Raw genomic sequence first — 21,259 nt, 5'->3', positions numbered from 1 at the left:
TGGTGGTGGAAATGCAAGGTGTTGTTATAAATTCAGAGGTAGCTGTGTTTAGAAAACAAAACAAAAGTATGAAGAATTAGTGCTATTGAAGATCTTTGTTGTGCTTGAAGCAAAAGATGAAAAGAGAGAAGTGTTTTTGTTTTTCATGAGAACCAAATTAATCTGAAATTCACACAGTGAATTCAAGTCTGAGGATTATATGATTACTCAAGGACAAGTCTAAAGCTTCAGAAAGGTTTAGATGCCTAAATTCTTTCCTGGAAGTGGAAGTTGACAGGCTTGATACTTACTTGAACTAATACTGAATATGCAGGTGCATTTTTGTTCTTAAACTCTCACATTGGCTTCATTGTGGCTTCATTTTCCCTTTTATTGTTTTGGTTGAGGGACTTTTTCTTCCATGTTGGACTACTTCTATGTATTCCATGCAGCAGTCATCATGCACAGGTCTTTATTTGAGCACTGCAAAAGTGATTTGATAGGGAGTTGCAAAAGGGAGTGAGGCAGCTGCTGGAGCTGTAATTTTGGAAACTGCTGAAATGGAGAGGAAGGGAGGGCAGGTAGCGCAATGTCAGTGTGTTCTTGCTCTCTTTTTGTATTTGTTTCTTCTGCTCTTTGTTATGATGCAAATGAACTCTGTTCCTTCTTAGGTTTCTCTTAATACCTTTATTATCTTTATAACAATTTGTTGAAGTTTTGATGAGCTCACCTTCCTTCTGTAGGCAACATCAATATTCTGTGCAAAATAGTAGAACCAAGATGTAGCTTCTGAGTAGTCATGACTGCACTTGGCTCTTCTTGCACTGCATCCCTATGATGGAGCAAAGTCCATCTTTGCCATGCTCTGAGATTGCAGAATAACTTTCTTTGCTTGCTTTAGACGTCTGGTTTATGATCATGGACTCCTAAATACCATAATTCGTCAGCATATCTTCTGGAAATTTAACTACTAATGAAAGTAACTTGCTACTGTATATGTTAAGAAAACTAGGCAGGGACTCTGGCATACCTCCTTGTGCATTTTCAAAATGCAAGGCAATGGAGTAGCTTTAAAAAAATATTGTGTAGAGGATAAGAAAGCTTTAATGCAATACAAAATTATACAAAGTACATTTAATGCAATACAAAATACAAAATGCAATACAAAATACATTGGAGAGCAGCTTACTGTGCCTTTTTTATTGTCTTTTTTTAAGCTAGGAGTTTGCTTTTGAGCATTGCAAAGGGGGCTTGTCTTTCAAACTGCCCAACTTGATGGCCTGGTTGAGTGAGTGCTTTATTGTGGGATTCTGTCATTTGGGAAAAGAAATAAAAGTTCTCTTCTTCATAAGCTGTTCAAGGCTTAATTGTGCCTCTTTGCATTACCTGAAGAGCAGGTGGTTTATGTTAAGAAATATCAACTGCATTTATCTAATTCAGTTCTCTTGCACACCAAATCATTGTGTGATAAAACTACATGGTATCTTATGGTGTCATTTTGCAGACTGGTTACTGAGGGTGTACAGAAGCGTATTGTACATCAGCAAGTAAATTCTTCATGAGTACCTGAATAGTTCTTATACTAAATGATGTCCGAGGTTATATCGGAGACACCTGTTAAAATATCTGCAATGCACTATAGGTTGTTGTTTTTCAGTGTGAGCAGTTCTGCAGTTTGTATATATGTTTGTATATACAGTTTGTATATAAGTATTTCATCCTCTTTAGCCTTAAACTTCTTGTAGGGAGAAACTTCTTGCAGCATGAGGGGAATTGGCTGAGCATTGACTAAAACTAGCTGGTGTCAATGTAGCTCTATAATAAAACCTGCCATGTAGCAAGGCCAGAACTTGTAGTAATCCACATCACAGTGAAAAATATAAATTACAGTCCAGAAGAGAGTCAGCTTCTCCGTGTGCTGGAAAAGCCTGTGGAAACCAGACAATCCATAAGAATGAAACACAGGAGAAGTGGCGTTGGGGAAATAGATGAAACATGGCTGTGCATTACTGATGTGTCAGGAAGACATCTGGCTTTGTGTGTCTGATTCCCAGTATGCTGTAACTACAAATCAACCTGTAGTTGTGCATCTGCCTTAAGGGATCCCAACCTTAAGGGAACTGTCTGTGTGTGTGTTTTTTTCTGTCATGGCATTTTACTGATGAACCTTTGTAAAGAATCTCTTAAAACTTGTTCTGCAATAAACATAGAACTTTTTTTCTTCTGTGAATGTATCTTCTGTTGATTGTGCTGAGCCGTTAATTGAAAGCTTGGAGATACATGTATTGAGAGAGTTGTTTTCCATCCCTCCTCTCCTCCCCCAGCAACTGCCTGGATTTTATTCTCTTGAAAGACATCATAAAGCCCAGACAAATTTTGACATTCCGTATATAGTTATGAAAAACTGAGATCATTACTTGTAATAATTCTGAGTTACTGTTGTGGTATTTGGTAGGAAATATTTAACATATAAGGCTTGTTTGTATCTGCAGTAAATGGGGATTTTTTTGTATGGAAAAATCTAATTTAGATGCCAGGTGGTGTTGAGGCTATTTGGGAGCTCCTTCATCTATATCCAGTTACCTTTTAGGAGCAGAGGTGTTTTCTTGCTAGGTTATGGAAATCCTCTGTGAATTTCAGAACATGGGACTAGGACTTTATCCCTGCTCCCAGCATAAACCTGACCTTGAGTATTGACTGATGTGATTGCCTTGGTTGGATAATGTATATTGATGAGTAGGTAATTTCTATCGATGAGTGTAAAAAACTGACACTGAATTGAAATGGAAGCCTTCTGGATGTAAAGATAATTCTTTCAGTAGGAAGATTAGATGATTTAAAAGACTCTCAAGTGTTTGCTACTTGCTATCACCAAAACTGTAAATGCAGCATGACTTGCTTGAGAAACTTGAGGAGCAGACAGACTGTTGCAGCTAAGCAGAACAAGTACTAACAAGCATGGCACTTGATTTTTTTTTTCTAAGAGAAAAAGGTTGCTACAGCTTTTGCACTGATGTACTTGTATGTGTGTGTGCATGGCTAAGCAATTTAAGAAAGCAAACCCAAGCAGTTACTAAGACTGTGTAAGACTGTTTGACTGTTTACCAAAGACAGTTTACAGAAGTCAGCTCTCTAAGCCAATTTCTTCTCAATGTAATAATTAAACTAACTTTTCACTTTCTTTTCTCTTAATGCTGGCCTTTAGTATACGCTCCATACAACATTCAATTAGTATGCCTATTATGAGGTAATGTATACATAATCTAGTTGTTTGGTGTATTTATTTTCATGTGTGGAATCAAGTCAGGTTCAACTTAAGTCAAGTAACATAGTTTTATAAAAAAAAAACAAAAAACCCACCCAGCTTTGTAATGGATTTCCTGTACTAGCATATAGGATAAAATTTGTTTTATTTCTGGTAAATGGAGGTGGTTATCAAATATCTGGAAAGTGACATTTCCCTACTGTTTAGAAAACTGCAACAGCTTTTCCCTGTCTGTTAGAATGTAGTGCTACTAAGTGATTCCAAGTTTAAAAGGCAGTAGCTTGGCATATGTTTTTGAGAATGAAAGTGAGTTAAAAAACCCCTGTGGTTTCACGAGGTCTCTTGGTGATCTGGGGTGCTTGCCTTTTCTGTCTGCTTGCTCGGCGTTGTGTCCCTCCATCTCCTGAGAGTCTAGTCTGATGCATGTGTCACTGAGTACTTTCCCAAGGGAAAAAGTGCTGCTAAGTGTGGGTGACCTACACAGATGCCAAGCAGTAGAAGGAGGGAATCTGTGGACTTCTTTTGAAAAACACTCTTGTCTTCAGTATTTATACAATACATTTTTGAGTAATCCTTAGTCCTGGTCCACTGAAGGCAAGTGTTTTCCATCCTACGTAAATGCAGAAAGTGTACAAGTGTTGTACAAATTTGCACATGGCAGTAACAGCTACTTGGAGCATTAAACCACTCTTCTGACCCAATTGAATTATACACCAGCCCTCAGCAGTGGAAATCCCAAGCTGTCATGCTTTTTGTATACAGAACTTACTATTTGTAATTACAGCTGCCTTTGGTGCTTAAAGGCAAGGGGGAGGTCTCACTTAAAAATTTAACATTAGCAGAAAATGCCACTGTGAACCATGTTTTATTTATTGAACATGTAGGAAAGTAAACTTAACTAGTTTTCCTATAAAAAGTGAAAAAACTCTGATGAGCTCTCTTCAGCAATAATGTAATAGGCTAACCAGAAGTGATGACTAAGATTTTCTGAACAAATGCTTTAAGCCAGAAACATGTTTGAAATGACTGGGAATAATAAGCTAAACCTAAAATGCTTCCTAGTTCTCCCTTCCATGTTGATATGAAGGATCCTATCACTGGACCTGGTAATGTTTAGATGCCAAAGATGAAAGTGAGCCTGCAATTTGAGTATGTCTGAATTTTAGTTTTGTAGTAGTTGGGGGAGCCAGATGTAAACTATTTTTAGGCTATCTTTCAAACAAGGAAAGAGCCTCTAACTAATCTCATGTTGCTATTGGGAAAAAGCATCTGTCTGCTTGTTTTGTGATGTTTATAGTTTAACTAGATGTGGTTTTAATTGTGTTCCTTTTTTTTTTTTAATTTTAATAGAAATTCTCCTACTTTCAAATCCTTTGAGGAAAAAGTTGAAAACTTCAAGGTAAGAATTTCTAAAACACCTTGGTGATTGTGGAGCTGTGGACGTGGAGAAGACTCGAGTGGATTCTGGATAGCCTATTTTTTAGTTACTGGTGAACTGTTGAAGAGGTACTTGGATGAAGGTCTTTTTAAGTGCTGTGGAAATGGTTTCTCTGCCTAATGATTTGCAAATACGATAATGGGCTGCCTGTACCTCATACAGGAGGATGTCTTTAGAAGAACTAACAGCCAGCTAACCTGCACAAACAGCTAGTATTAGTTATCCAAAATAATTAATACCTAATACTAGGTATCCAAAATTGTCTAGGCTGTTTTTCATGCCTTTCTAGGGACTAGTATCCTGCACAGGAGAGCAGCTTGGGATACACCTCCCATTTCTGGCATAAAAGACAGAAGGCCTTTGCACCTTTAATTTTAACTTTACTGCCAAAAGCCTCAAGTGTCAGAAACAACCATCAATAACTTCTCCAGGCAAAAACTCACTTTAAAAATAACTAATCTGTGTAATCAGAACCAGATTTGACTTCTCCTGAGCACGCTGGTCTGGATGAGAAGCATGTAAATGCTAGCAAGGGGAACTAGGCCTTCTCTTGCATCTAATTAACATTAACACCCCTGCAGTCCCACAGAGCGTATGCTGCAGAGTGAAGTGAAAAGGTAAACATGTTACCTGGAAAAGGTAAAATACTTGCTGTGCTCCTCTAAAGAGCTGGGGAATTGCTGTTGAGACTCAAAATTGTCTGAAGTTCTTTATTGAGAATTAAAGTAGTGAGTTTTAACTCTGAATTTCCTAAAGACTTCATGGCTTGAAAGGCTGCATACCTTTATCCATTGTAACTGAGGGTGTGTCAATCTTCGGGCTCTGGAATCAGCCCTGGAATAAGGACTGCTTCGTGTATCTCTAAGTCAAAGGGAGACTGCTGAGTTAATCTCCTGGTGCATGTTTCCTGACAGATTTGTAGAGATTTGTTTTAAGATTATTGTGGAGGTCTCCTAGACTTAGAAAAGCTGCTTTGTTGAAGAGCGTTATTAAACTCACGCAGATGTACTGGCTTTGTACAGTTAAGCGTGTTTGGTGTGTCAAGTAACTACTCTGCTTTGTTGGGGCTCTCTCTGTGTTCTAGTCTAAAGTTGGAGGAAACAAACCTGCTGGAGGAGACTTCGGAGAAGTTCTCAACTCTGCTGCCAATGCCAGTGCCACAGAAACTATTGCAGAACAGACAGAGGAAGAGACCCACTGAGATTTCTGCCTCAGTCTTGCTACTCACTGCCAGATGCTGCAAGGAGAAACCAAGCACACTTGTAACATTCTCTGCGCTCTTTCCACCAGATGTGCTTTTATTTAGCACGTAGTTATTTTACCTGATCAAGTGATACCAAACTTGTTTGTGGGTTCAAAATATTTTTGAAACTAAAATACATTGTTTGGGGTTTTGTGTGGGAAGGGGAGTTTCTATGCCTTTCGAGCATTTAAAGGACTTGCCTGTAATTTGAAGACAACCTTTAAAATATAGCAATGAAAAAACTCTTTTGAGAAGTTAACTATATTGTACAGATACTGCGGATACATAACTTCAGTCCATAACTATTGCTCAACTTAATCCTTATGAATCTACTGCTGCTGCCAAACTGAAGCTTATTACTTCGCTCCCTTGTGATTGTTTCAATTTAGTGTTGCCTGCAAGGGACACTGGACTAGGAGTCTGGACCACCAGGAGGAAGGATCACTCCCAACTAAAGAAAGAACTTCAGTTTCAACAGGCTTTACACAAGTTTTGGCAGGATCACACATGAGTAGGAATGTACTGTCTTATGAATGTGTTCCTCATAGCAGGTGTGGATAGGTAACACAGAACATGTAAAACTTACGTGTCTGTCTGTGCATAGTCCACCTTGGAAACTTCTGTCCAAGGCAGATGGAAGCAAGATGTCTCATAGTGCTGGTTTGGTTCGGTTAGCATAACATTTTCAATCTTGTTTTTTGTACAGGATGTCACTGTGGTAAGATAACACTCTTCTGAACATTTGACCAGACACAAATAGGTTCATCTTCATTCACGTGTGATGGTGTCACATTCACAATAACAAAGCATGGAATGGAAGAATAAGCCTGACCCCAGAAATGTTTCTTTTTTTAGTCATCAAGAGAATTGCTCCTATATCCTAATGTTGTTTCCCTTGTAGGCTGAACCCTGAAAACATCTGCTTGACCATCTTACTTTTTTTTTAATGTATTTAAGGCCTGTACCTCAAGCAACACCCCTGTTCTTGACCCCAGAAGTCTGTTTTGAGAGGTGCACAGTGTCATTGCTCAGCATAGCTCTCCTAAAATATGTGTCCTCCTACATGTTTTTTGTCTGCTGTATTCCTCAAATTTCTTGTGCTTCATGTGTTTATGCCACATGGTTAGAACATTTTATCACCATGCTTAGAACTGGAAACAAGTTTTGCTACATTTGTGTGAAATCCATGAAGCTTCAAATGCCACAGGTGTCTGGAGGAAAAAAATTGTCTCCTGACAACCTTGCTAGCATGTCAGAATGTATGCTTGATTTCATGTGAGAAGCTTAATAAAAGTGTATGTGAGGAATGTACTGTCCTGTGAACATGGAGGATAATGTCAATAATTTTATTTCTAATTGAAACAGTCCTTTAAGTGTGGTTCAAAGAAGTGCTGATAGTATTGTACTGCCAGGAATCTGCATGGCTGAGCTTGGCGTTTCTAGAGAAGACTGAACCTAGGTTGCCTTCTAGTGGCTTACATAAAATTACAAATCACAGAATTGTTAGGGTTGTGAGGGACCTCTGGAGTTCATGTAGTCCAAACTCCCCGTCGAGGCAGGGTCATCTCTAGAGCAGGTTGCACAGGAGTGTGCCCAGGTGGGTTTTGAATGTCTCCAGAGAGTGAGAATCGACAACCTTTTTTGGCAGCCTGTTCCAGTGCTCTGCCACTATTTAAAATTAAACTGCCCTGGTTCATGAAGTTCAGAAAACAGGTTATGTTCCCTCAGCCTCTGACAGCTCCACCTTAACAAAGGAATAGAGCATTGAATGAATTGGAGAGAGAGAATGGAGCTCTTCCTCTTTTAGATCAGTACTAGTTAGAGCAGGTTTTTCCAGGAACATGATCCTTATTTATTGGATGGGTCTTTTATTTATTTATCTAACTGACAAAGAGGTGCAGAGTTGAGCTTTCTGTTTTCTAAAGGAAGGACTTTTTTTTTTTTTTTGGGGGGGGGGGGGGCACATGGCAGTCATCTTATTGTAATATATCATTACACTCCAGGAGCTTCTGCTGCATCTTCCTCTGCCCACGCCTTCCTTTCCTTGTGTGGAGGTGGCTTTGGGGCCACTGTGACCACTGAAGCTTTGCTTTCAAGGCTGGTGTGGTAATCACAGAATCAATTAGGCTGGAAAATACCTCTGAGAGCAGGGAGTCCAACCTATGGCCGAACAGCACCTTGTCAACTCGCCCATGGTACTGGGTAGGCTTCCAAAAAGAATGGCACAAGGCTGTGTCCGGGAATGTTCATGTTGGGTAGAGGAAGGTGGTTTTTCACGCAGCAGGTGTTCGGGCACCGAAAAGGCTCTCCAGGGAAGTGGTCACAGCACCAAGCCTGGCAGAGTTCAGGAAAGGTTTGGACAATGCTCTCGGGCATTCTGTGAAGTCCAGTCCTTCCTTAAACCTTCAGGGACGGTGCCTCTACTCCTTCCTTGGGCCGCACCTCGCAATGTGCCTGTTCTGTGAAGAAATTCCCCTTGGATGTCCACACCCCCCACCCCGTTCCCGGGCGCAGCTCCAGCGCTCTCTCCTTTCCACTCCCTGGCGCCTGGGGGCAGCACGGCGCGCGCCCTCCCTCACCCAAGATGGCGCCGGCCGCCTCAGCCCGGCGCGCTGCGCCTGCGCGCGGGACGCAGGTACCGCCCCCAGGCAATGATGGCGGCGGCGCTGAGGGGCCGCGCGGCCCGGCCATGGCGGGTGCTGCTGCCCGCGGTCCGCATGAGCAGCGGGGCGGCGCCGGCAGCCGCCGGGACCCCCCCGCAGCGAACGGAGCAGCGCCCGGGCAGCGGCACCGCGGGCTCCGACCCCCGGCAGGTGAGGGCGCGAGGGGATCGAGCCGGGGAGAGGCCGCATCTGGATTGCTGTGTCCAGTTCTGGTCTCAGTACAAAAGAGACGAGGAGCTGCTGGAGAGGGACCAGCGGAAGGCTGGAGAGATGAGAGGTCTAGAGCATCTCTCTTACTAGGGGAGGCTGCGGGAGCTGGGCCTGTTCAGTCTGAAGAAGACAAAACTGGGAGGGGATCTCATCAATACATGTAAATACCTGAAAGGCAAGTGCCAACAGGATGTGCCAGAGTGTTTTCAGTGGTGCCTAGCGACAGGATAGGAAGCAGTGTCCATATACTGAAGTACAAGAAGTTTCCCCTCAACACGAGGAAGAGCTTTTTTGCACTGAGGGTGGCAGAGCCCTGGAACAGGCTCTATCGTGGAGTCTCCCTTTCTGGAGACATTCAAAACCCAGAAACTCACCGGGACACATTCCAGTGTCACCTGCTGCAGGTGACCCTGCCTTGGCAGGAGGGGTGGACTGGATGATGGCCAAAGATCCTTTCCAACCCTAACAACTCTGATTTCAGTCTGCATAATAAAATAAATAGCCTGCAGAAATGCGAACAGGTCATACTTCTTTTTAAGATGCTCCTACAAAAATGTAATGTAGAAAGCATGCAAGCAGTTTAGGTTGTCTAGACTGCAAAGTACCGCAGCACGGACAAAGCTGTGTTCTGGCTTTTTACAGGCTGGCAGGGAGGATGTGGAAAATCTCTTAATGCTTTTATTGGGTCAGATCAAAGACCTGTTAAACCAGTATTCCAGAGACTTTTAGAGGAAATAAAAAGGCTTTTACGAGTGAAACACCTGTAGAATTGCATGTGTGTGAAGTCAGCATAAGAAACATGAGGACAAGGGTTGAAAGGATGCTGCATGTTGTTGTGAAAACACACAGTTCTCTGAGAAGCTGTCCTTGGCTGTAAAATTAGGATGTTGTGCCTGCATTTTGGTAAGCTGCAGCCTGAATGATTCGTCAGGAGCAGACCCTGCTCCTGAAGTGTGCAAGGAGTGTTACAGGATTGTGTCCCATATCTTACATGCTATTTGTTTTCCTGTTATTCCACCATGAATCAGTCACGGACAGAGAGCTGATGAGCAGTAGTCTGCTAGTTATTGAGGCTGCAGTAAGTAGAATTCTAGAGCAAAGACCACCCTGTCTACAGCTGTTGGCTCCCGAAAGGTGTAAAAGATTTGTCCAACACCTAGTTCACCATTGCCAAACAGGAATAATGGCAGAGGTGTGGTGAGGCTTTGATAGCTGGCAGCTTTCCTCCTTGTACCCAAATTGGTTTTCTCCAGATGCTTGTTGGAAATCCAGGAGTATGGGAATGTGCGTGAATGGAACTTGGGAAAGAGTGAGTGGTAAAATAAATGTAGAGATTTTATGATTGACCATCACTTTCTCTAGCAGTGCATTCAGTTTTCTCATGCTGATTTTTCCCACAGACTGTGACAGTACCTGTTAGCAGAAACAGAATAAAGCTCTGTGTGTGTACTGACATATTCCAGAAGATCACTTCTGAACTGAAAATCCCTGACCTTTGCTTATTCCTCAGGTGGAAGTGATTCCATGCTGGTGTTTATCCTTGACAGTCATCATCTTTTGGTAACCTTTTTCTGTTCTGTTTGATCACACCTGTATCTGTGATTATTTGAAATGTGCTCAGTAGGATGTGGAGATTAAGGCTGTGAATTACTATGACAGGATTTGCTTGGTACCACGAGTGTAGAGCTGGAAATGCCTGTCACTGAATCCACGACTTGATATCCCAAATTACTGCATAATCTATAACATTCTGTTTTCCACTGAAAATCCACTCTGGCAAGGCTGTCTGTGCAAAGATCAAAGGTTTGCCTAGCCCAGGGGCTCAGGTGGTGTCCAAGGGGATGTCCACAGTAGAGTTTAGGAATAGAATCACTTATGTAGCTGTAGCAGATACTGAATGCTACTTTGGGGACTTGGGATTTTAATTTTTTTCCTTTTTTGTTTTTCTGTTGAAGTGAGATCCTGGAAACATTATTTTCTATCTATATAATCTCTTTCTATCTGTAAATGAATTGTTATCAAGCCTTTAAAACTTCTTAACTAACTCAAATGTTACATTGTATTCACAACATCATTTTCAAGTGGAATTGCATACACAAATACAAATAATGCATTACTAGAAATCAAAATAGAGTTTTAAAATGAATATCTGGACCTCAACTCTGAATTTCTGTACACTGTACTGAGCTACTTTTTCAGTTGAACCAGAAGAAGGAAAGTAGCTTGCTTTGCAGTGCCTAGTGATGTTCAAAGCATAATAATGAGATGAAGATTATCATGAGTCTACTTTCATGCTGTTCTTAGCCCAGGTAGTGCTCAGTGAGTCTGAGTGGGATTAATATTTATTCACTGATTGGTCTTTGAGGAGTTTACTGAAGAGGGGGTGGGCTTGGGTGAGAATGAGTTAGCAGTAGAAGGTGGCATGAAATGAGGGAAATTAAAGGGATCTGAGTGCAGTGTAGTCTGTTCATTTTGTGTAGTTTTCTTGAAATCACATTATCACCACTTTGCTAGAAAGTATATTATGTGATAAATAAACATTCCACAGCTGGGAGCAACCGTGATGCTACTTTGGTAAAGCTGGGTAATGCTTATGGTAGGATGCACTGGTTGCTAATGGGAAAACTCAAATATTTAGAAGCTCTTTTGATAAGATCCTCTAAGGGGATGACACACTTCTCTCAGGAGAGTGTGTGGTGGCTCTAGCTGCAGTCCCTTCCTGGGGTCCCAGCAACTGCAGGATCTGCTCTTTGAAGCAGGAGGAATAGGGTCTTGCTCTTCCCTTACCTGAGCTACAGTCAGAGGAAAACTTGTGTTCCTTATCTCAGCTGACAAGTGCTGCCTGTCTTTTGTTGTGCTTTATCCTGTAAGAGCCAGAGGTGGTGTTTGGATTCTTTGTGTTTCTCTTTCTTTCGGGAAGAGGCTTGATAATATTCTTTTATGGGTTTTCTATCTCAGTTGTTCCTTCATTTTTGAAATGGGATGAACTGGCTGGTACTTGGTTGGCAATGGCTTAGTTTAGGCACATATAACTAATTTTGATAAGTGGGCATGTTGTCATGTGTTTGTGTTCAGATGATTCAAAAAGCATGGTGATGCTATTTTTCCTAGGTGGCTCTTTAAGCTTTTTTTTTGCAGCAATGTGTGCTGCTGACCTTACCTCAGAGCTGCCTGGTGGTGTCTCTGCTGTGTTGGTAATCTTTTAGGGGTTTGGATTTGTGTTTTAGCTTTCACCTTCAGTTTCCAGTTTTGTTGTTACTGTTTTGTAAATAGTGAAACTTACAGGCAAGGCACTTAAATGTTGATTAAAACTGTTGAAGAGGTAGCAACTTGATAAGCCAGATATCCTGATAAACCCACATGATAGCTGTCTACAGCAGGCAACTCACTTCTTACCTTCTTACTGTGTTTCCCTTCTTCATTTTTGTATTTAAATCTTGCATTATAAACCACGAAGAAAAAAAGACAGGTTTAAAATACGTTTTTTTCCTCTATGGAATTGCTTAACTTTTAGAAGGACCAAATGCTTTAAGTGTTACCTTCTTTAATGGATTAAAGCTGCTTGTCTAGTAAAATAGGAAACCTTGTCTTTAGGAAGGATGAGATGATTTTTAATACAGGTAGATAAATGTTATTTTGTGTTATTAGCTCAGTTACCAAAGTTTGAAGAAAATGTAAGAATAAAGTCTCTAATTAAGAATAAATGCACCTTTTTTTCTTCACTGTGAACTAAGTAGTCAAATATGAGCGAAGTTTGTCAAGCGGCCTTCTAGGTAGAAATGGGCTATCGTTAAGTGAACTTTGCTGCTAATCCACTCTGTGTGTCACAGTGTGATGAGGCTGCTCTGTTGGGACTTTTTCTTGTGAGAGTAGCAGGATACAACCATTAAGTGCACGTCAGGGACTGGTGAGAGGAGCAGAAAGTTGTCCTTGCTCAGAAGGAGGGATCTCAGCCCCTGGCTCGGCCAGGCTGCTGGGCCCAACCGGGCAGGGATGAACATCCCTGAACATCCCTGCCCGGCACAGCAGAGGGCACCTCTTCTTTCCAGATGTCGCAGCAAAAGCAGCACGTTTGAGGAATTTCCTATTTTATTCCTTGAATACCGTGTTTGTAGGGAAAGCATCTATTAAGAAGAAACGTAACTGATTTTGTCTAAAGTCCAGATAGAAAGGATTGGATTGGTATAGTACATTGTAATATCTAATTTCTGAAAGAGAGAGATTAGAAATTATTCTTCCAGACACATACGTGTTTTTAAATTAACTTAGCCATGGGTTCTTTGCTGGAAGGATTAGTAAATTTGAGGAAGTTGTCTGTGTGTTTAAATGTTACTATTTAAAAAATAAAGTATCAGTATTCTTTAAGAAAGAAAATGAAAAAATATTTTCATAGGCCATATAAAGAGCTGGTTTATCTGTTTATGTTTTAGAAATTAAAACTAAAACACAGAAGTGACAATTTAAAAGGAACGTATTAAATTTCTGAAAGCTACATGGGTGTTTTTATAAAGAATGTGTAGTTGTCTTGCTTGGGCAGTATCTGGGCATCCTGAGATTAAAATAATATGTGACACTGGATGTTTTGAAACCAAACAGTAAAAAAAGTTTAGCATTATTTTCGTCTAATAATTTATTGGAAATATTTCTCTTAATCTGTCTTCCCTCCTAAGTTAGCATTTAGAAGATGATTTTCCTGAAGTTGCAATTATTTGAGAGCAAAAATGCTGATTAATATTTAGTGAAATTTTCACTTGTAATTTTCATAGTGTAATATTTCTTAGTATACCCATAATCTTTGTGTGACTGGAGTGCTTTGCTAGTGCTAGTAAATAACATAAATAATATTCTTTGTTTGCTTACAAATATAAAAGCAGTTTATAAAACCTATATGCTAATCACAGAGGTCACTGTTTTAGTTGGATTATCTTCTGGCCAGCATTCAAGTGCTGGAAACTGCTGACTAAGAGAGAGGGACTTGCCAATTTTGGGGTTTGTGGGATCTTGAGTGAGTAACCTTCACCTGGAAGTTTCACTTGATTTGCTTTGTCAGATTGTACTTCTCTGTTTGAGCAACTTGGGTTATGTGTGCTCATGCTATGCTGTGAACATGTCCTGGTGCTTTCAGGTTCGTGCTAAATAAGGACAGCCTTCTCAGCATCCTCTCAGCTGGATCTGCTTGAAATGCTGGTTTATATTAAAGTAGGGATGAACCTGTTTGTTCTTCTTTTGACCTCTATGAAGAAGCAGTTCTGTCTCATGAATGCTCTGGCTGAGGCACCAAAACGTGTCTGTTTTGACTTGGGTTTGTCCCAGCTGAAGGCACAGCTGGGTCTGTCAGATGACCTGCTTTGTCTGTGACAGAAGGGCTTGCATGACAGTATTTTGTAAAACTCACACGGTATTGGAGCAACACTCTGAAAGGGTGTAGACAGGACTTCTGATGTTGGACAACAGAGGAATGATGTGTGCTGCCCCTCTGGAGGACTTAATTGTAGTCCAGTAACATGCCACTGCTACCTATCACAGCCGTGTACTCAGACACAAATTCATGTGGGAAGGCCCTGGGCCCTCTGTCCTTGGTTGACTTGAGGAAGATGAAGATTGCAGCTCTGGAGGAGTTGTCTCTGGAACTTGCTACTTCAGATAGCTCTAGGTTGGTGAGTGGTTGCTTTTGCATTGCTGGAGGTCCTGAGTGGTAGGTGATAGGTAGCCTTTGGTGACTGGCTGTCAGAGTGAAATCCCCAAAATCAAACTTGGGACTGCCAGTATCATGGAGAAAGGGAAGTGCATGTCAGCTGCCTAGACTTGATTGACTGCATGTGAGATACCTGGAAGAAGGTGCATGTAACCATGATGTGACAGTTAAATAGGAATTGAAATCCTTTCTTATTGATTACTATTATCAACAGGATATTTACATCCCGTTGCGGTGGGAGATCCTGGTTATTCTTCTGTTATGACTATTGAAAACAGCATTTTGTCCCCCAGGAACCTGGAAAAAAAAAGTGCCTGGAAGAGCAGGGTAGTGATAAATGGAGAAAGGAGATACTGGGCTCAAAAGTTGTTCTCAGGACTCTCTGTGCTCATCTGGTTAGATTTTCTTTTTGTCATAATCCATTGCAGTAGCTTCACCTACTTTCTGTGATTTAGATGCTAATGTTCTGTTTGCTTGCTATAAAGTTATCCTTGAAAGAAATACATAGATAAATACTTCACGTTTTAAATTCTATATAGAAGTTACTTAATTTCAAGAAAAACAAGCTGCTTTATTGTGACCAAATTCTGTGCTATTTTGTGTTGTGAAATAAAGTCTGAGCTCAGCGTTGTTTAGTAAATGATCCACCTGGCTAGGCAACAGCATATTTTCAAAGCTGCATTTGAAATTCTATATGAAAGTCTTGTTTTGCAGTTTCTTTGCTGTGTATCCAGTCAATGTGAAGATAGATGGAAAACCTTCCTTTTACTACAAACACAAAGAAGCTGATATTGAGTCAGCCAGTGCAGCAGATTGTACATTTCTAAGACTTGTTGGGTAAGCTTTGGTGGTTTGGGTAGCATTACAGTATGTAAGGAATATGACTTTCTGGTTTTAAATGGGCAGCTGATTGATGAAAAGGTTTCAAAAAAGGGTATAGAAGCAGCAGATGATTAATTTTTGTGATACAGCTGTGCTGGCCTTCCCCTCCCCAGATGTCCTCTCATGTTTTATGCTATTCCTCCTAAGAACATACTTACATAAAGTCACGTTTTATGTTTTTAAATTTTAGTTATGTGTGTCACTGTATATAATAGCAGAACACCCAGACTCAAACACAGTAGTGTAAACCTTTGACTCTTCTGATAATGGGCAGAGATACCCATAATTGACTAAAAAATTCCCCTTAATTTTCATTTACTCTGATAGCACAATATTTGTTGTAGGACATATGAGATTAGTCTGTTAACTGAGAAAATTGACATTTTTTTTGTGAACAGTACTGCTACACTTGAGTTAGTAGCATGTAGTAAGGCATTGGTAAGTTAAATGTGTTTACAAATATTCTGAACAATTATGCTCTTTCATGAGTTGAAGAAGAGTTTGTATACTGCATCCCAGTGATAAGGTTAAGAAATACCCCTCTTCAAATAGAAAAAAAAATTACAAATGGCTTTATCAATGGAGATTCCTAGACAACAAAGAAGTTCTGATACTAAAAGTACAGTTCAGGAGAACCCGTTGAATATTAGGCACAGCGCTCAAATCCTATTCTTGTGATTCCTTTTTTTTTCCTTTGAGATCTACACAATCCTTCATGAAAAGTGTAATTATGAGAGACAAAGGTAGTTTTGACCATGGTGTCTTACTGGCTTATTATTGTATGTATTTGGTTAATTTTTATTTGCATATCTTTTTAAAATGTACATAGTTCGCAGTATTACGTTGTTCAATATTATGAGGGAAGTATATATACAAATCTATACATTCAAGCATATCATGTGTTCTCTGCACAGCTGAGATATTTTTAATTAGAAGTTGTTCTGTATGCAAAAATAAGCTAGGTTTGGAATATGTTGTATTCATCAGTCAGCATTGCAGTGAGTACCAAAGTATGGAGCTTGATGGAAGGTTGTTAATGAACATAAATTTATATCAAGTAGTGTATGGTGAAACTTTAGTTGTTTTTAAAATTGAAGTGTAATCCTTTCTTAATCTGCAATCAAGATATTATTTTTAAACACTTTTAAAAAATGTATAATTTCACTATGGGAAGTTGGCTTAACATTAGTGTCTGTAGTCAAGCAAAATGCTCTTTGCCAAGTCTGACAACCCTTATAACTTTTATAACTGTGTTTGCTTCCCTTTGGACAATGCTACTAAATATGAATAATCTTGTTTTTGTTATAACTGGAGTTTAGTATTCTCAATATTTTTTCTTTTTAAGATGAGAAAGGTTGGTAAACAGGAACTGTAATTTGGACAAAATTAAGATACTCTTCCGTAAAAATAATTTATTCCTTCATTACATGAATTTCAGAATACCCCTGTAGATATTTTTGTGCAGTAGCCTCTTCCTTAATTAGTTACAGTTCTTCCTAGGTAGAAGTCAGTGAAGCAGTACAGTTCTTATATTTCTTTTTTAGGAGTTATGTGCCAGAAGGTTTTATGGTTTGAATGGTATTTGTATTGTTGGAAGTGTAACATGTACTTATGTTACTGAAGCTTAGACTGTTGATTTTTAGGCTGGAAATGATCACTGGGGCCATCTAGACTGACTTTGACTGACATAAGGCACTGGATGTCAGCCAGAGACTTTTGCATTTACCCTAGCAAGTGTGTCTTTCCAATTAGTGGACTTAAAAATTGATAAATACCCTTTGTTCTTGGGAGACCCCACCTGGAGTACTCCATCCAGTTATGGAGTCCCCAGTATATGCAAGATGGAGCAAGTCCAGAGGAGGCCACAAAAATGATTGCAGGGCTAGAGCACCCTTCCTGTGAAGACGACAAGCTGAGAGAGTTGGAGTTATTCAGCCTGGAGAAGACAAGGATCTGGGAGGACCTTTCTGTGTACTTCCAACATAAAGTAAGAAGTCTCTCTCAGTGTTTATTAGTAGGGCATGTAATGATGGGGGTAATGGTTTTGGACTGGAAGTGGGTGGATCTAGGTTGGACAAAAGGAAGAATGGTGGGGGTGGTGAGGCACAGGAATCTGTGGATGCCCCATACCTGGAAGTGTTCAAGGCCAGGTTGGACAGGACTCTGAACAGCTGGGTCCAGTGGCAGATGTCCCTGCCAATGGCAGGGAGCATTGGGATCCTTGTCAGGGCAGTTGGATATTCAGTTAATGTAACTATCTAAATGGGATTTCCTAGAGGCTTTTTATTAGTGTTATTGTAGTTTATTTAGGTCTAAATTGATAACTAAGTAGGATATTCTACATATTCCAGTGCTTATAGCTTAGATGATTTCAAATGAAGTGGCAAAAGCAGCTCTAAGTTCACTGGTTTAAAACTGAGGTTTAAAGTACTGTCAGATTGTTTTGTCCAAGCTGCAAGGAAGGATTGTGGAGTAGATCATGCTGTCTGAGATATTCCACAGGGGACAGGGTGCTCTTCTTCAGAGAGTTCAGTTCTGTATGCTCACAGGTATGCTGGGACTTTGAGACTTCCAGCACACGTATGCAGCAGGCACTATGAGATTTTGCCTTCCAATTAGCAGTGAGAGTGGAGTTCTGTGCTCCCTAAAGCCTAATCCTGAAGTATGAACAAAAACAAGGATTCAGGGCTTTCATGAGGTTTTTTTTACAAAATACTATTATGCTTTAACAATAAAATCTGAAATCCACCAAAAATCTTAATATCTGAAGTGAAGTTGGAGTGATGCTTTGCCAAAACACTTAGTTACTGCTTCTCATCAAGGGATGGTTAAATGCCTCATTTCAGCTTCTTACTTCCAGCCTTTTTGGCTGATGACTTTTGTTGGGTTTGTTTTTTAAAATAAAACCATATTTCTTCACTGTGCTGAGGAGAATGTATGGATGTTCCTCTTTTGATTGAAACAGAAGAAGTTTGCTTTGCTTTCTGGTTGTCCTTTAGGGGTGCTTGCAGTTTTAAAATTTTGATAAGAAATAACTCTGGACAGCTGAAACCTAAAGTATGCAAAGTTTTTGAAAGTTAATAAAAATTTAATAAGGAATGAATATATAGCAGTCAATTTTCCTCATCCTCTTATAGGCAAAAAACCATTGTTTACCTTGCTTATTCCAATCATAAAATATGATTTTTTTTTTCCCTCTAAATGCTCCAGTTTTGCAGGAAAATCTTCTGGTGCTCACTGTGTTCTTCTTGAATATCACTTTTGTAGTACCACAATTTATTAAAAAGTGGTTCTGTTTTCTTCTCCCCTCTCCTATTTTTTTCAAAACTTACCTTTAAAAAGTTGCGTACAGATACTATCTATATTTATTTCAAAACTATAAAATTAGGAGTTTGCTACTGTTGATGGTGCAATTCAAATCATTACTCAGACTGGGAAGAAATGAAGGCATATGGTGTCTGCTGGAACTCTTAGTTACACAGTTGTTTCTTCTACTGGCCTGTCAATATTAATTAATATTAGACTGGAATCTTTATAACTAAAATAATTCTCTTATAGAATTCAGAACATGCTAGTTGGTGGGGAAGTGCTGTATTCATGGAAATTTGGCCTTGTACCAACTGTTGCACAGGAAGTAATTCATATGAAGTTTTTTATAAATATCTTGTATATATATCTATATATATCTGTATATCTTGTAAATATTTAGCAGGGAAGCTTCCAGTTTTCTCCTTGACTACTTTCTAAGCTCTTGTTTGTGACTTTGCAGTCATTAATCTTATTTTTTTCCCTAAATAACTGCTTTGAATCACAAATCCTTGTTTTATGCTTTCTGTTTGGACTATTTTCCCTTCAGTAGTTTTATTAAATAATACCAATCTTGGTTTTATTTAAGCTTTGTTTGGTATTTAGTCTTCAAAACCTTTTGGTAACAAGAAGCTTAAATAAGTTCTTCACTTTAATCTTTTTATACAGACTAAAGTGGAAAAGTCTCTTGTTTAAAGGAAACTGAAGAGATGTTCCCTCTCTTTGTGGTTGCCCGCTTCGGGTTGTAAATTGAATCTGTGGGGAAACAACATAAACTTCAGTTTTTTGATATATTTTTTAATGGAACAAAACCTCAGGCCACTCATTTGGGAGGAAAAAGAGATGTATTCTTGGAAGGATAAATGCAAAACAGACAGTGGACTTCAAAGAATAAACTCTGTGTTCATGCTGTCTTTGGTTACAATCGTGCCTGTGCTGTATGTGGCATGATGTGCTGTTACTTATGAGCATTAGCAGGTGAATTTTGTGGCTTTGTATTTAGTTATGTGTATGCTAGGTAAATTCTGTGTCCTTGTTTATTCTTATACAGCTCTGCCTAATCCAATCTTCCTGTTTTATATTCTGTTCGTAGTTTCACCTGTCTGTTTTATCCATAAATATTTGGAGTTTTAAAATAATAGTATTTTAAAATTTGCCTTGGTAGGTGTTGTAGAATTAAACATTCGTCTTCAAAAAATTCTAAAATAGCTTTCTAAATTTTAAAATCACTGGCATCATGCTGGTGTCTAATGTGTATGTTGTCCATGTAAGAGTGGCATATATTAATGAGCAGTTTGCAGATTGTCTTCCTTAATACTGCACAAGATGAATGCCATTGGCAAATAAGAGGATAACAAGTAATTTGGTACTTTTTCAATAGTTGTGAAATGCCAGAATAGAGATGGAGGAGAGGTAGTTCCTGTCTTTGCATTACTGTTCATACTCAAGTCCAAAAGATGCTCCTGAGTTATATTTCATCTTAGACTTCTGATTTCACAGAATCATAGGATAACCTGAGTTGGAAGGAACCTTATGGATCATCTTGTTCCAACCCTCCTCCTGTGGGTAGGGACACTTTCCACTAGACCAGGTTTCTCAGAGCCCTGTCCAGCCTGACCTTAAGCACTTCCAGGGATGGGGCATTCACAGCTTCTCTGGGCAACCTGTTCTTCCATGTACTACAGAATACAAGCAAGTCATGTACTGTATATTGCAAGTACAAGTGTTTATCAGATTTTGTTCCTCTTTTTTGTTTACTCTTTATTGTTATATCTGTTGATAATAAACAAGTAGGTGCAGAGCTATGGTTTGTGTTGTTTGAAAAAATAATTGTAGGCACAAATTTTCTCCAGAGGAGTAGGTTGGATAATACTGTAGGTGGCACTGTATACTGAGATGGTTACTGATGGTGTTTTCTGCATTTCAGGGTTTATCTAAGTTGTGGGACAGGTTTTAAAAAATTTGGAGGAAGAAAAAGAACAATTATGTGTCACCTTGTCCCTTGGGTAGAAGTACAAGTGGTAGAGACACAAGTTGGGCAGTGCAGGATGTTTTGCCCAGTGCAGAATTATTTTAGAAGAGGAGACAAAATGTCTGTGACTGCTTGAGGTGTGGAGAGCTGTGCAGGTTTAGTGGGAATGCTCTCTTGGTAGACAATGGCTATACAGTGGAATGAGCCTGAATATTCAAAGCTTAGTTGGTTTTTCACAAATATACCTTAGGCATGTACTAGAGGTTTGTTGTATTTTTCGAGTAAGTAAGTAGTAAATGTTAATGTCAGCTCTTACACTTTAAAAGTATTTTTCCCTAAACTTTTCTTTCCTACTAATATGGGAACCAGAGTTTTTTTTTCTTTAGGAGAGCTCTAAGAATCACTGGTTACTGCTAGGCACAAAGTTGTGAACATGTTCAAAGTTGAAGGTAGAGAAGTTACATGAATGAACTTACTTGGTCGGGAGGGAGACTGAGAGCTGTTCATCCCTGAGATGAGTTAAAGGTATGATGCCAGAAGTTTGAGTGGTTATATTCTGAGATGAGAATAAGATACATGGAGCTTCTCAGTAAGGACTCATCAGCA

General features: G+C 39.6%; 1 protein-coding gene across 4 annotated transcripts in view; it reads left to right on the top strand.

Moving 5' to 3' along the window:
- The window catches only part of TPD52 (tumor protein D52), a 121,445-nt gene that overhangs the window by 33,482 nt on the left and 66,704 nt on the right, over positions 1-21,259 (top strand). For 2 of the 4 annotated variants that reach the window (XM_062489814.1, XM_062489823.1), the window contains 3 exons: positions 3,185-3,226; positions 4,595-4,643; positions 5,767-7,108. In XM_062489814.1, coding sequence (XP_062345798.1) covers positions 3,185-3,226; positions 4,595-4,643; positions 5,767-5,883 — 208 coding nt within the window. In that variant the 3' untranslated portion in view covers positions 5,884-7,108. Of the gene's footprint in view, positions 1-3,184; positions 3,227-4,594; positions 4,644-5,766; positions 7,109-21,259 lie in introns of those variants that run through there. The other 2 variants (XM_062489832.1, XM_062489803.1) reach the window with 2 other exon arrangements.

The sequence above is a fragment of the Cinclus cinclus genome, chromosome 1 (genome assembly GCF_963662255.1).
Source record: "Cinclus cinclus chromosome 1, bCinCin1.1, whole genome shotgun sequence".
NCBI classification, from domain to species: Eukaryota; Metazoa; Chordata; class Aves; order Passeriformes; family Cinclidae; genus Cinclus; species Cinclus cinclus.
Note: the sequence above shows the minus strand (reverse complement) of the source record. Positions and strands in the feature narration are given on the sequence as shown.